We start from the raw sequence: 14,698 nt of genomic DNA on the forward strand, positions 1-14,698 counted from the left end.
TTTCTGTAAAGATCTATGGCAGAAAGATTCTGGAAAGAAATGGGAAATGCCTCCTAATTGAGATCTGCCTGCATCATTGGTTGTGCTCCCTTCCACACCAGGGAGCTAAGCAGCTGCACTCTCTGCAAGCTCCCTGATGGAAACTGAAGGAAAACATTCAAGGATTAAAATAAAGGATTCTGACACACAGAGTGTCATGACAACCATCAAGGTTAGTCCTTTGAAAGTATCAAGTTAAAAATCTGTTTGGGTAAAAGCTAGAATTAAAGGGGCATGGATTGTTTCTTTTCCTTCTGCAAACCAATCCCTTATTTCCCAGGTTTTCCTATCTTTCCTCTTGATGCAGAAATTGTTCTGTGGAAACCCTTCTGTTTCGGTGCTTCTGTTGTGGCAGATGGCCTGGCACTGGCAGCTATACACTGCTAACCTGATACTGTGCAGCAGCGATGCACAAACCTCTGCTGATTTTATTAATGTGCTTTGTGACAGGGATCCATCAGCCTCTGAATCTAGGAGCTGAGGAAGTGCATTTGCAACCTTTACAGTATACAGCCCCATCAGTGCAATTTCCAGTTATTTCCCAGTGGGCTGGGAAAGGAATGCAAGGGAGCAAAATCCTTCCTCTCTTCTGTCCAGAGTATTTACGGTAACGCAACAAAGAGGTAGCTGTGCTATACCCAGCCACTCTGCTGCTGGCTGCAAGAGCAGATACATGACTATGAGCAGCAGCGTAATTGTGGCTTCCCTCTGTCATAAGATTGGCTTCTGTTTTGTCTCTGGTTTCTAAATATGATGTTTACTGAGAGGAGACATTGTGCAGCCTATCTAATTCCCACCAGGCAGCACTTCAGGAAGAGCAGTGTTCTGTGATTGCATATCTCATCACCATTGAGATAGCAACAGATCTCTGAAGGTGTTAAAAATGGACAAGAAAGACTCACCAATATATCACTACTGCTTTGTGAACCTTGAAGTATTGCAGGTTTGAAATATTAGAACAAAATTAGGGTGGTTTTTTTTTTTTTTTTGGCAGCTGTGCTGTATCACTCCAGGAAGGCACCTTTGTAAAAATAAGCTTTGGGTTTGTTTTTTTTTTGTGTGTGTGTTTTTGTTTGTTTGTTTGTTTGTTTGTTTTGTTTTTATTAAGGTTAAAAGGATTTTCTGCAAATGTCCTTCCCACCTGGCTGGGCAGCAATCATTGCTACCAAGTTGTTGTAGTCCAATGGGGATGGCGACTCCACCACCTCTGTGGGCAGCCTGTTTCAATACCTCACCATTCTTTCTGAGAAAAAATTATTCCTAATATCCAATCTGAACCTCACCTGGGGCAACTTAAGGTCACTAACTTTCATCCTGTTGCTGGTAATCTGGGAACAGAAAAAGACCCCCACCTGACCACAGCTTCCTTTTAGGTCACCGTAGAGAGTGATGAGTTCTCCCCTGAGCCTTCACTTCTCCGGACTGAACAGCCCCAGTTCCCTCAGATGCTTACCATAAAACTTGTGCTCCAGAGCCTTCATGGCTTTGTTGCCCTTCTTTGAGTATGTTCTTGGGCCTCGATGTCTTTGTGCCCTTTTTGAACTCAGGATTGAAAACTCCTGTATTCTACATGATTGAACCAACCTTTTCTTCATTTTCATCTCATGGCTCCAGATTCTGAGGAGCCACAACTAGTTTAAGTTACTTTTAATCCAGACTTAAAGCAAATTGATTTTGGCCTGGTTCATGTGCTGTGCACAGGGCAACAGCACTGACATTAGTTAACCTTTCTTTACTCCTAATGCCATGAGGCAGTTTTACTCTGGGAACCTGCCCTTTAGCTGGGATTCTGGTGATGCTTTTGTATGATAACTTTTCACCACCACTGGGTGCAGCAGGGCCAATCTACTTGGAAGGGCCATGAGCATCAGAGGAATCTGAAGTTAACTTCTCTAAGCCCCACGGCATGAGAGAACTGCAGACATCTCTCAATACTGTTACCACATCTGAATACGGTCAGTGAGCTCTGGGGGCAGCTGTACCAAAATGTGTATTTTTTAACTTGATCAGAATCCATTTAGAAGAGATTTATATGTAGAAAGCAAAATGATTACATAAATCACAGAGCAACATGTAATTCTTCAACAAGTGTGACAATATGGCATGTTTACTGCTGACGTGAGAAAGGGATAATCCATGCCAGTAATTCCGTGACAGAAGTGTGTACTGTATTTTTCCAGGCAGATGTTTCAAGGCAGATGATGAGCTGTTAGGTACAATTTGTGTGGGAAGCGGGCTGTGGAGAATGAAGCGGCAATATTGAATTATGATACGGCTCAGAAGCCAGAGTTTAAGTGCAGATCTAGGTATCAGTTTGGAGATAAGGAGGATCTGTTTTCAATATGAGCTACTGACTTGCTTTAAGGTCTCGTTCTCTTCTGACTTGATTTCCATAAGATGCAGGCGGATGGCAGGGCTCCATATGGAGTACACTTAATGTCTGTAAAGCAACTTGGCATCTTTAGAAAGAAAATGCATGACATTAGAAGTAGAGCTGCTACAAATGATGCTTTATGACTGAAAATGTGTTTGGGCATTACGACAGAAATTCACATATTTACAAGAAGTGTCTTCTCCCTCAGGATGGGTCAAGGGTACGCTTCAGCAAAGGGAGTAATTTTATCTGACAGTTGACTCTTCCCATATGGACCAAACTGAACAGGTTTTTCTCTAGTGATATTTTCTCTCTGTCCCCACTTATCTGGAGGCTTGTTTCATGAAGTAAATGAACTTAAAATCAACAGAATTAAAGGAATCTCTAGCCTTGGAGCAGTTCTCTTCCCTTGGGATGGATCAGATAGCATCTTCATTGCTTGTGTGGGAGCAGCAACCATATTAATAGAATCTTCAAAGAGGAAGTGATACAGAGGTGGGCTCTGTAGTATTTCTGTCTGGGTAGGACCAATGAACTATTGTGGAGCAGGAAGAAAAGTCCTTTGATGGAGGAGTGCCCAGGATTTTAAGAAACAGACCAAAGCAATAAATGATGAAATGATGGCAGAAAGAGAATTATTAAATTAGAAGATCCAGCGAGCACGATTCTTCTTTGTACTGCACAATTGTATCCTAAAACCACTCCCAGTGCCAAGTGGTCTGCAGTCTTAAAAATGAGCTACACCTGATTTCCATTTAAATTACAATCGTTTTATGCCACAGAGAGTGCAAATATAACTGAAATGTACTTTGGGTCTCCTGTATCAGCTGGTGGCCTTAGTAATAAAAGAGAATAACTCCCTGAAAGATATTTTACTGCTGAGGAGGAAGAACAAGGTGTCTTTTTTCAAACATGATGTTTTTAGAAAGGTTTATTTGCAGTAATTGGCCAAGGGGTTGTAAGGGAAGAGGGAGCTGCTATTTGCAGCCCCTAATCTGGCAGCAAAGAAGGGAGAGTGTGCAGTCAATAAAGTGCCCTACATGCGTGGGGCCTAATTCTTTTCTCTGTCACCAGACATGCTGTTGTTTACACCTGCACAGAGATGTGGTTCCTCTGATTGATTTGTGTGGCTTGATGTAAATGCTGAGACTGCAAAGTAGTAAAAGATGCCCACATGCTGCTGATAAAATGTCCCTGTTGTTTGCACTCTGACCCACTGGTGAGACTCACAAATGCAGTTGCATCCCATCTCCAGGGAATTTCATTCTCACAGCGATCTTGATTTTGTAACTGGGATAGCTGTCCTGCTGTCTTGCAAAGAGGTGTTGTTCAAAATACACCATAAAGTGTAATGGCACCTTCTCTGGGTAGAATAACAAGCTGTTTTTCATTCCTTTAGAAACACCTTAGGATTTCAGAAATGCTTCTGCTCTGATTTTGTTGTGTTTTTTTTTTTTTTTTTTTTTTTTTTTAAGCACTGAAAAAAATGGAAATAAGGACAGCATTCCTGGAATAGTCAGCATCTGTGATAGTGCAATTCTTGATGTGACCCTCATGCCAAATTGAAGAGAGAGCAGAGACATGAATCAGTTTGCTTGCTCCTGAAAGCTGCACACTGGATATCTTGATATTCAGGGCATTTTCTCAGTCTCACTGTTCCTTCATAAATTCTACTCTGAGAAAAAATTGCCATCTAAAAAGGCACAATCCTATGAAAATTTCAGTTTTACCAAATTGGCATTTTCCTCCGTGGGCCTTCTATACTCAGCTTTCATTTTACACTGCAGCCTAAACAATTCACTTGCATTTCAAAGTAGAATCTAGAGGAGCACTATTGATTTCTTAGTTGAGCTGGTTGAATATGATCCAAAGCCTCCTCTTACACATTGATTCCTTGTCTCTTTACTCACTGCTTCCTGAATATCACTGAACTGTGAGAGACCTGCTAAATGGACAAAAGTATTGATTTCTTTTCCCTTTCTTTTATTTTTGAAAGCTCCTTATTTACCAAGCACTGAACTAGTATCGGGAAAATGAAAGGTCACAAAGTAAGGCAGAAGCAAGTCAGTTCTGGCATTACTTTATTTTTGTTTTACATGAACTTGGTTGATACATGAGTTCTTTACATTATGTTTCTGTCAAAAAAGGTTGATTGCCTGAGTGGAACCTTTGAGCTGAGGCTGTTTACTTTCGTGTCTTACTGTTGTCTGATGGATGCTGAACTTCTGTAGTAGTTTCCTAAATGGCCATACCTCTGGTGTTACGATTTTTCAGTGGGAAGTTAAGACCAGCCTCAGCTATGCTACATTTTACTGTGCAAGACACAGCAAGGCTCTGCAAGAAACAGCCTTTCTCCAAAGAGTTCAACAGTAGTAATATTTTACCCTTGTTTTATTTTACTGGGAGCATGACATTTTTTCAATATCGTGTCCAGAGAGTGGAGACAAAAGTTCAAAAGGCACAAGCTGAAGCCAGGGAAAACTGAGATGATGTCTCAAGAGGGATGGCTGGAGGCAGTCTCAGTGTCCAGAAGGCTTGAAATCTGCTGATGGTCTACATAAAGTTAGAAGTGTTTGAGCAGTCATGTGGGGCTTATTAGAGAAAGTGGAAAACTATGGCTGGTACAGAACATCCAAGTTCAATAAGCAGAAAAATCAGCAGCACCTTGATATTCAGTGACACTATTTCAGCTAGTAACCTTTCTTTAAAGGAAGCAAGATACACAAGTAGTAAACAAGAACAATGGAACAAAGAGAAACGAGAAAGATGGACACATTTTGTAGTAAATGTGAGGTTTGCTAGAAGTCGAAGAAATTCTTGTGCTTCTATGCTAGTCATTGAATAGACATTATTACATTTATGAAACAAAGCAGTAATACAGGAATTTTAATGGAAGAAGACAGATTTTTACTTTCATGAAATCATTCAAATCAACAACAATTTTATTCCTGTGTCTTTTGCTTCAAAATCGCAGGTACATTTGTGCTGATAAACTTTGTTTGATACTTTGTCCTTCAACAACTGCTTTATCTTTGTTGTAGCTGTTCTGATTGCACCAACCAAGGTGGGACAGGATAGCTGGAGAAAAGAATCCTTGTACAGAAAACTCTCCATTGACTGATGAAAGTGGAGAAGGCACTTGGAGACTCCTACATGAATAACAGAGACGCCTATGGTTACCAAAAGGAATTTGTTCCTAGTATGGAGAGACTTGTGAGAATCTTTGAAGTAATTAGCTTGCTTGAGAGAGAGTGGTTGTCATTTAGTTAGTAAATAATGGGTGATTAGCGACACACCCAAGCTCCCTGACATCCCTTCTTACTCTTTCTGGGCTTCAAAATAGGCTCAGAAGATTTAAAATCAAAATATCAAAGTAAATGGCATCTATTTTCTGCATGTGGACAAAGTCTCCTAGCCTTACCCACCTCAGGTTATTAATTATTATTAATTCAACAGCAGATGTCAGGAATTCAACTACAAATAGAATCATAGATGAATCATAAATTAATATAGGGAAGAACGGTAGAATGGGGGAAGAACCCAACTGCCAGCTTAAGTGAATTTCTGGTGCCAGGTAGAGCAGTTCTTAAATCAAGCAGTGCTTTCCTTCCAGTTACCTCCTCTTGACTTGCACAAACTTGATTGCTGATAGTACTTCTGGAGGCACTCGTACAAGCTGTAATTAGCTGGAGATGGTCCCTCTTTTCTCTGGGAGAAGTTTGAGAAGATTGATAATTTCGTAGAAGAGAAGCTGCTATATTGGAAAGAAAAATGGCTACATTAACTAGCTATGCTTGGAGACCAATCTCTTGTTATTATTGGGAGGAAGTAATTGTTTTTTTCGTGGACTGGGGGCAGCTATTTAAAACGCTGGGGGGAACATCCCTCCTTGTGAGGATGTAGAAGATGGGAAAAGATTGCTGAAGATTTGTTTTCAAACATCTGCTTTTAGTGTTTGACTGATATTTTGGGTATTTACATTCACAGGAATATATATCGACCTGGAAATGGCAGCAGGAACATTTTGCTATTGGTGCTCTGCACTTTTCTCTTAATAATTTGCAGGCGTTTTCACTGCCAGGTGTAAAGTGTAATAACAGCTGAAGTCCTGTCTCTGTATTGGAGCTCTGGTACTGCTGCCTTGTCCTCCGGTGCGCCTTCAGCCACGTCCAGCTCCTGTAACTGTATGTCAGAGCTTAACTTCCCATTGCTAACAGGAGAACCAACCATTAGGTTGAAAAGTGAAGTGCGTGTCGTATGGCGTCAGGCTCTCTGCTTCTGAGAATTGTCTCTATTTGTCAGGAAGCCAAGTCCTTGAAAGAACGGTTGATTGAGAATGGGTAACACACCATAGCCTGGGAGCAGTACTTAGTCACATACACTCCCAGGGAAGCCCCTGCCAACATTTAAAAGTCATTTGGTTTTCTTTGATTCATCTGACTTCGGCTGCAGTTCAAGGAACGCTAGGTCTGTACTCTCTTTTCTCTAGTGAGGATGGTCAAAGTTATTCTTTCTACTTTGCAGTGGAAAGTCTCACTAAACTTCATTACTTTGGGGCTTTAGGAAAAATGTAGAAGAATGTGAAATGGGTATTCTTCAGACATTCCTGAGCTTCTTCTCAGCAAACTGCTGCTGGACAATGTGAGTGTAATGAGCAATGAGAGTGTAATCTCTGTGAATGGAATCAGTATTTCCCTCTCTTTACATGGATGGAGTGGATAGTAAAATTAAATGTTTTCATCTGTGTTTACTTAGAAATCAGAGATGAAGAATAGACAGACAACATTTGGAGACTGGGATCAGAGAGAGAATGACATTTGTGGCTAAGACCCTGACAAGGTGCTGTAGGTGTTTCATATCCCATTCTCGTTCCTTTTTGAAGGCTATCAGGTGTGAGGATCTCACAGACTCACTTGAACTTTTCTGTCTCCATCTTTTGTTGTCACAATTTGTGTTTAATAGCAGCAGTCAGGACAGCTCTCCAGTAGACAGAAACACTTTACTGGTTGATGCCTTCAGGTATGTGGACATGCTCTTCCAAGCCACCTTCGTGGGAGGCTGCTCCTCTGCACAATTTGTAGGACTTAAGACTAACCATCATCTTGACTTCTTAAGAAATGTGGAGAAATGGCTTTCAACTTCTTTCTTCGCCTTCAGCAGCAGACCTACTTTGAACTCAGGCTTCAGAAAGAAAAGATCCACAGTTTCTTTGGGTTGATCATCTTACTGCTGTGTTGCTTTTTTTTAAAGCCATGCAAGTCATGCTTACTAGATGTCATTACTAGTACTGTCTTTTTCCACTGAAATTTGGCCTAAATTCTCCTGTTGTCACGTTCTTATTTCTTGAGGTTGGGGGTTGTGTGTACTGTTCCACTTTTTATACCCACTGGTATAATTTAGTAAATCTGTCATTTATGCTCAATATAATGGAGTCATTTAACTGCAAGAACTCAACAGTATAATTAACCCTGTTTCTTCAAAACGAGGAGCTGATTGTCTTGGCATTCATAGGAGCATAGAGCACAGTTAGAGTGCTGTGGTTGCTGGCCTTCCCGGAGCAGTATTGCAGACAATCGATTATTTTGTTAATTTGTTCTGCATCAGTATCCTGCTCTTTTATTATCATCCAAGTGGCTTTATGCACCATGCATAAGTACAAGTATATTAAAAATCAATACCTGAGCCTCTTTCCCATCATCCATGGACTGCACCTTCTTTGATGCATGACCTTCTTTTTCTGATAATAACACACCTAGTAACTTTAACATGATCTAGCCACATGCTAATAAAATACATGCTCACTTCTTAATCCTCTATCATAATGAAGAAGAAATAAATGTATTAAGAATGAAATAAATAAAAGCTATTATTGCTGACAAGTCCAAATTTGAGACAGTGAAAAACAGGCTCATTTTGAAAGGAAGTCTTGTTCCTTCACTAATTTCTAATAAGTGTCATGCTTAACAGGCTCAAAGCCTTTAGAGATGCTATTATCAAAAGTCTGTCTTACAAACACTGCTTTTCCTGCTTCAGTTAGAGAAATAAGTATTTAGAAGATGGCATGAGGATGCATTATGGATTTCTTTGCTGGTTGGATTCCAAGTCTGAACATGGAAAAAAATACATTTATTATACTTTTATTTTATACTGTGTCTATTATAAGATCAGAATGTTCTTCAATGATATTCTACCTTTCCACATGCAAAAATGTGATCCCAAGTTCTCTCTTGTATGCATTTTTAAAACTTACTATCTGCAGGAAGATACTTAATGCATTTATGTTACAGATATCATAGGGAAGCCTGGAAGAAGAAATCCTTCAGATAGAAGCAAAGTAAGATGTGGTTCCTCTTCAGATCTGGACTAGGTCAAGGACAAGTTTACAGCTGAGGAAAAATACTATTTTTCTGGTAGATGTACCTTATTGGCAAGAGGACAAGTTTTCACTCCCATCAGCTATCTGCTAATTGGCAGTTCTCTGCTGAAATCATTGGAATTACATCAAGCATAAATTTACTCCACCTGGGTTTTTTTTTTTTTTTGTTTGGTTTTTTTTTTTTTTTTTTTTTTTTGGAATGTATGGATGTTTTCTGATCTTAGGGTAGCATTTTCATCAGGCAAATTTGTTCTTCTGCAGGTAAAATTCTTGCACAAGGCAACTGAATGAGGCATTTTGTAGCTTCTGTGATGGGGAAGGTGCCAAGGCTTTACCCAAACCTTTCAATTCATTTCATGGCAAGAAAGCCTGGTCTGTTTTGAATGTGACTCTGCAAGTTGCTATCATTACTGAACTTAATGAGAAAAGCCTTGTTTCTGTAGGGTTTAGGAGGCTTCAGACATTCTGAAATAGTTACTCCTTGAATGGCAGTATCTTGCATGCCTCATGTCCATGTAAAATAGCGTGTTAAGAGTGGTTTTAGTTCAGAGAGGGTTATACATCCTTTTCACATATATTTCCACCTCTCGGGGAATTACAATATCATGTAATGTAATATAATAAAAGATACAAATTATATTTTATTGTACAGATATAACAAATCAGAGAAATGAGGTGATTCTGAAGAGTGAAGTCAGTCTGTGCTGTTTCTGCAAATTGCTCCTCACTTTCTTCAGCTTGTCTTAAAAAAAAGCCAGGGCTCCAAAACACTGCTTTTTAATTAGTGGAATTCTTTTTGTACTAAATCCTAATTCAGTGCCTTAATGCAGCAGGTCCTACAGAGCCAGCAAGCCTGCGTGGGCGCATAAATGCATGAATCTTTCTCTCTGGCATCCCTCTAACTGAGAGTTGGCTTCTGTTCGTAATTATCTCATGTGGTGACAGTTTGGGGTTTGCAATTGCAAGCATGGAGGCAGGGGTGGTAACGGAGTAAGGGATAATGACAGGTGATTGCTCTGTTGTCTCCATGGCATCACTGAGCCTTATCTTAGAGGTATCAAACAGTGTGCTTATACCTTTCTTTATACGGGTACCTGGCACCACAAAGTACATCTGGTATGGTTCCTACTTAGTCACTGTCTTCTTTTCAGCTTACTTTGCATTAGTTTTTCACGTTCTTTTCCATCTGCTTTGGTTTTAATGAACTTGAACAAGTGATAGAAATGTATGTAAATTAAAGCACCTACCAGTGCAATATTTTATCACTTTGCACCTCTAGTTAAGGAATTGGAATTCATAAAAGTAAGTTTTTAGAAACATTGATACTGCCTCTTCAGGACAGATCAGTTCTTTCTGATATCCTCTTTCTGAGTGCGTCACATATGCCTCATCCTGCTCACTATGAACTGGCATTAAGCTCTCAAGGTTATAATGAGGCAATGTAGCTGTGAGGAAAATAGCTTTTAGCCCCAGTCAGTTGGATCCCAGTTTCATCTTGGTCACAGGCATCTTGCTGAGCCCTGTCCTTTGATGCTCCTGCTTTAATTAACGGAGATGGAAGGACACCTCCAAGAATGACTCAACTCCTCTAAGGTCTAATTTGGCCTTTGGAGGAATTTCTCCTCTGTTGAATTCTGTCTGACACTACATGAGTTACTGTGACACATCAGGGTATACATCTTCTTAATCAGAAATGCTGAAGCCACGCTTGTAGAAATGGCTACTTAAGTTATGAGATTCCTTTAATAACTATGGATTGTTTTGGCATTGTGGTGCTGTTGTTGTTGTTTTCTTTTAAAGAAAATGCCTAAGAAAATCTTTGCTGCCTTGTTTCTGCATCTCAAAGTTTACTCAATGTATAGTTTTAAGCTTTCCTCTTTGATTAAGAGGGATGAATATATATATACATAAATGAAATATTTGGACTATTATGCAATCTTGGTTCTCTCTGTTAGGCTGAATGTTATCACATATTATAATGATGATTAGAACCATTCAGTGGTGTCCTTTTATATTTTTGCAAATAAGGTGATTATGATCCGACATTTGTAGTTTCTGCCTCCAAAGATTCTTGTGTGTCTAACTTTTCTTGTTTTTTTACAGTGCATAGGAACATATTTTAGTGTTTTTTTGTTTGTTTGTTTATAAAGAAAAGGATCTCAAACTGTGGCAGCTTGTTTTGCACAGCCAGTATTCTCACATCTTACACTCCAGCCAGCTTGGTCCATTTAGTGGCCATTTTGCCTTCTAGCTTTTCTTGCCAATGCATTTATTTATCACTTATTAATAACAGAGATAATCCCTGAGAGTGCATCTCTCTGTAAGATGTGTTTCCAGGAACTTCAGGAGTACAATGAGAACACATAGCCCCATACTTTTCTCCCAGCAAATCTAATCTCCCAGCTATCTAATACTCTGAAAATGCCCTAGAGAAAAGTCTGAAAAAAAGTGTGACTGAGGCCTCATTTTATCAAATGCAGCTTGGAATATTCATACTTGGAATTAGTTACATAATTTTGTCATCTAATAATGATGTTTTGATTCTGATGGCTCAGAGGAAGAAAAGTATGGCAAGAAGGTCTGTGTCAATGATATAAGAGTAGGGTCTCTTTCTTGCACAAATCCTCTATTATCTAAAATGCATTTCTCCAGCTAGGGCACTTTTGAGAGTCTCTTCTCTCCACAGCCATCTTCCCCAGAATTACATTATTCCTTGAGCTCCTTCTGCAAATTTTGACAGAAATCTGCCCCAGGTTGCTAGTGAGTGATGCAGACACAATTAATGTGATTTCAGAACCCTTATCTCTCCTGGAGAGAAAGGAAACAAAGCCAAAAACATCTTTATGGTGAAGAACATTCAGCTAAAGATGTAAAAATTAATCCTTCCAGGTCAAGAAAGCTGTGCAGCAGGAAGGCTTCAGCAGAAGAAAGCGAGGATATAGGGACATCAATGACATTGACATCAACATGAATGATCCTTTATTTACAAAGCAGTGGTACTTGGTAAGTTCTGAAAGAAAATCACAGTAAGCTTGACTAAGTAATTGGCATTCAAATTACTTTGTGCTGGTACAATGTCTTGCAAGAGTTCTCTCCAATTATCTTATAAGAATTTGGGAATGAATCCAAGGCTCTGTTGTGTTGTTTTTTTTTTTAACTGAACCTCTTTTTATGCTGGAAAGACCCAGCAAATTTCAGGAGCTAGATTTCATTTCAGGCAATGGAAAGATCCTCAGAAGACTTAAAAGAGAACTGTACTGGTGTCCTGTGGGCATTCCTGGTGTGCTGATGTGACCCCTAAAACTGCATGTGAATCATGTCTTTGAGCTGTTGCTAGGTAAAACAGTTACAGAATTATAACAAAAAGTTCTAGTATACTTGTTAGAAAAAAAAATGAGGTTTTTCTTTTCTTTTGCAAATCTGAATAGTGCTTAATTGATTTTTTTCAGTCAAAAGCAGAATTTTGGCTTTAAGCCGATGTCAAAAGAAATTAATATTTTACTGAATTGTTTCATTTTTAATGTGTCATATTTTACAGGGAGAAGTTTTTAGTCTTGACAGAAATTTTTCTGCATAAAAGTAACTAAGAAAGATGTCCTTGTATTAAAACTTTGATAAAGTATTTTTCCTCAATTTTAACACTGTGACAAATGTAGAATTTTGTAAATATGGTATCATCTTGTTCACTTAAGTTGACTCTTTGTTTATGAATAGTATTTCTCAATCTCTTTCCTTCTAATGCATTTCCTACATTGTGTGAATCTATCAGATATGTCTGTTGTTGTTTTTTTTCCCAAGACAAGGGTTGCGAGATAAATGGGGGTGTGTAAGCATGTCTGAGACTTTTTACCCTTGGTGAAATGGTGAACTAAAATGTGGATCGATTCACTTCATTGTTGTACTTCAATCAATCAAAATATCACAGTGATGACAATAACCATTTTTAAAAATCAAGCTATACTTTCAGATTTTAGATTATGAAGTGCACAGAAGTGCAATTTGAAATGAGAAATGGTATCTGACATAAAGTTGAATAGTTCTGTGTCTGGAATAGCAAAATATTCTGTCCAACATGGAACTTGAGAAAATTGTGAATGAGATTGGTAAGCACAACTTCTGTTTGAAGGCAGGGGATTGCCCTTAGGAGTCATACCCACACAGAGACCCATAAAGTCCAATTAGTGATCCTTCCTGCTCAAAGCAGACCTAACTTTGTAATCCAGAAAGTCATTTCTGATGTTAAAACCAGTGGGACTGAATTTCAGTAGCTCCCTGCTTTCCGTAAAAACTGTTACCGTTACCTGCTCATAAAGAGTCCTCTGTAGTATCTACTGGTGCAACTTTTGCTAGCTTAACCACTACCCTGATACACTTGAGGAGAAAAACATTCCTTTGTTGAAAAGATTCAGAGTTCAACCATGTCTTATAAACCACAAAGAAGTGAATTTACCACTGTAACTCTTTTTTTAAAACTTAAGGCAGTAGATAAGCTTACAGAGAGACTAATACTCCAAAGCAGATGGGATTTATTTTCTATACCAAAAATGCATGCAAAGACATAAAGACAGAATCGGTGTCTGTGGAAGTGTGTCTGTGAGGTAAAAAGAACTGTTCTTCTTCACTGATCTATTAGATTAACACTGGTCAAGCAGATGGGACGCCTGGACTTGATCTTAACGTAGCTGAGGCGTGGGAGCTGGGATACACCGGGAAAGGAGTTACCATAGGAATTATGGATGATGGTAAGTGAGGACTGCCTGCTACTTTAATATTTTTAAGTAGCTTTTTCCATGCAATCAAAGTCAAAAAAGATTAAAAAGTAATAATGAATTGCTTATAGTGCTGAGACTACCAGTCTTCAGGGAAAATACGTTATGAAGTCTCCAGTAGGGACAGAGAAGCACAGATATCCAAAGCAGTCATAGTGGTATGCAATTATCAAGCAGCAGTTTTCGAGGGCACATTATAATGACCATAAAACCAAAGGAAAGACTCCCCTTGACTTCTGTAGGTACTGACTAGGGGACTTAATTGCCTTGCAAAAAGTACTTACAAAAACATTTTCTGGGTTGCATTATTCTCAAAGTCATACTTCTACAGCTGAAATAATTAAACACTTTCATGCTGAATGTCAATAAAGACCTGCATATTAAATATATTGCTAATTTGAGGCTAAGTTCAAGGAAGATGAACATAACAGGTGTAGCTGAAGTCGCAGCAGCTGTTAAGACTAGATGTTGAATAGTTTGCTTTTAGGATGGCTGAATAATATTAAAAATAAATAAAGAGGCTGGATCCACGTATGTTTTCTGGGATTAGCTGACATGGGTCCTCATTCATTTCTGTTTTTAGTTTGCTCATCCCTAAGACAAAGATTTCACGGAAATTAGACAGTAGATTCGGACATATTGATATTGATGTCATGAGAAATCACATTTTTACTATTCCCACAGAGGCAGGAATTTGCTTTCAGAATGACTGGACGTGATTAGGACATGGAGTTGACAACAAACTGATGAAGCTTAAAGTCAAAGAAAGCTGTTGAGAAGTGTTAGTCCATCAGATGTAGCTTTTAGAGAAGGGAGTAATTTGATCTGTATTCAGTTCCAGTAAGTATGGAATAGAGCTCCTGCATGAAATGATTCTTCACTGAGTCCTCTGTTGCCCAAATCCCTTCTGAATCAACAAGAGCCTCCACAGATGCAAGGATCCCTTCTTGCAAATCTAGTGCTAAGGACCCTACATGATGGAAACTAATATTTTCATCAGGATGATCACAATAATATGCCATTATACTTGCAGATATAATTAAGCACATAGTAAAATGCATGGGCATTAGTTGGAAGCACAGGGCAGGGTAATGTTCAAAGCAAAACATGAAATTGGTGGCCATTTCTTTGTACATTTTA

At 39.0% G+C, this 14,698-nt stretch overlaps 1 protein-coding gene across 1 annotated transcript in view; it reads left to right on the forward strand.

Annotated features, from left to right (window-relative positions):
- The window catches only part of PCSK2 (proprotein convertase subtilisin/kexin type 2), a gene marked incomplete at both ends in the record, with an annotated part of 92,825 nt that overhangs the window by 32,005 nt on the left and 46,122 nt on the right, over positions 1-14,698 (forward strand). Inside the window, 2 exons of the mRNA XM_079532840.1 lie at positions 11,679-11,792; positions 13,423-13,531. Of these exons, the coding sequence (XP_079388966.1) occupies positions 11,679-11,792; positions 13,423-13,531 (223 nt within the window). The remainder of the gene's footprint in view (positions 1-11,678; positions 11,793-13,422; positions 13,532-14,698) is intronic.

This window comes from Tetrao urogallus (assembly GCF_951394365.1).
Source record: "Tetrao urogallus genome assembly, chromosome: 2".
In the NCBI taxonomy this organism is placed as follows: Eukaryota; Metazoa; Chordata; class Aves; order Galliformes; family Phasianidae; genus Tetrao; species Tetrao urogallus.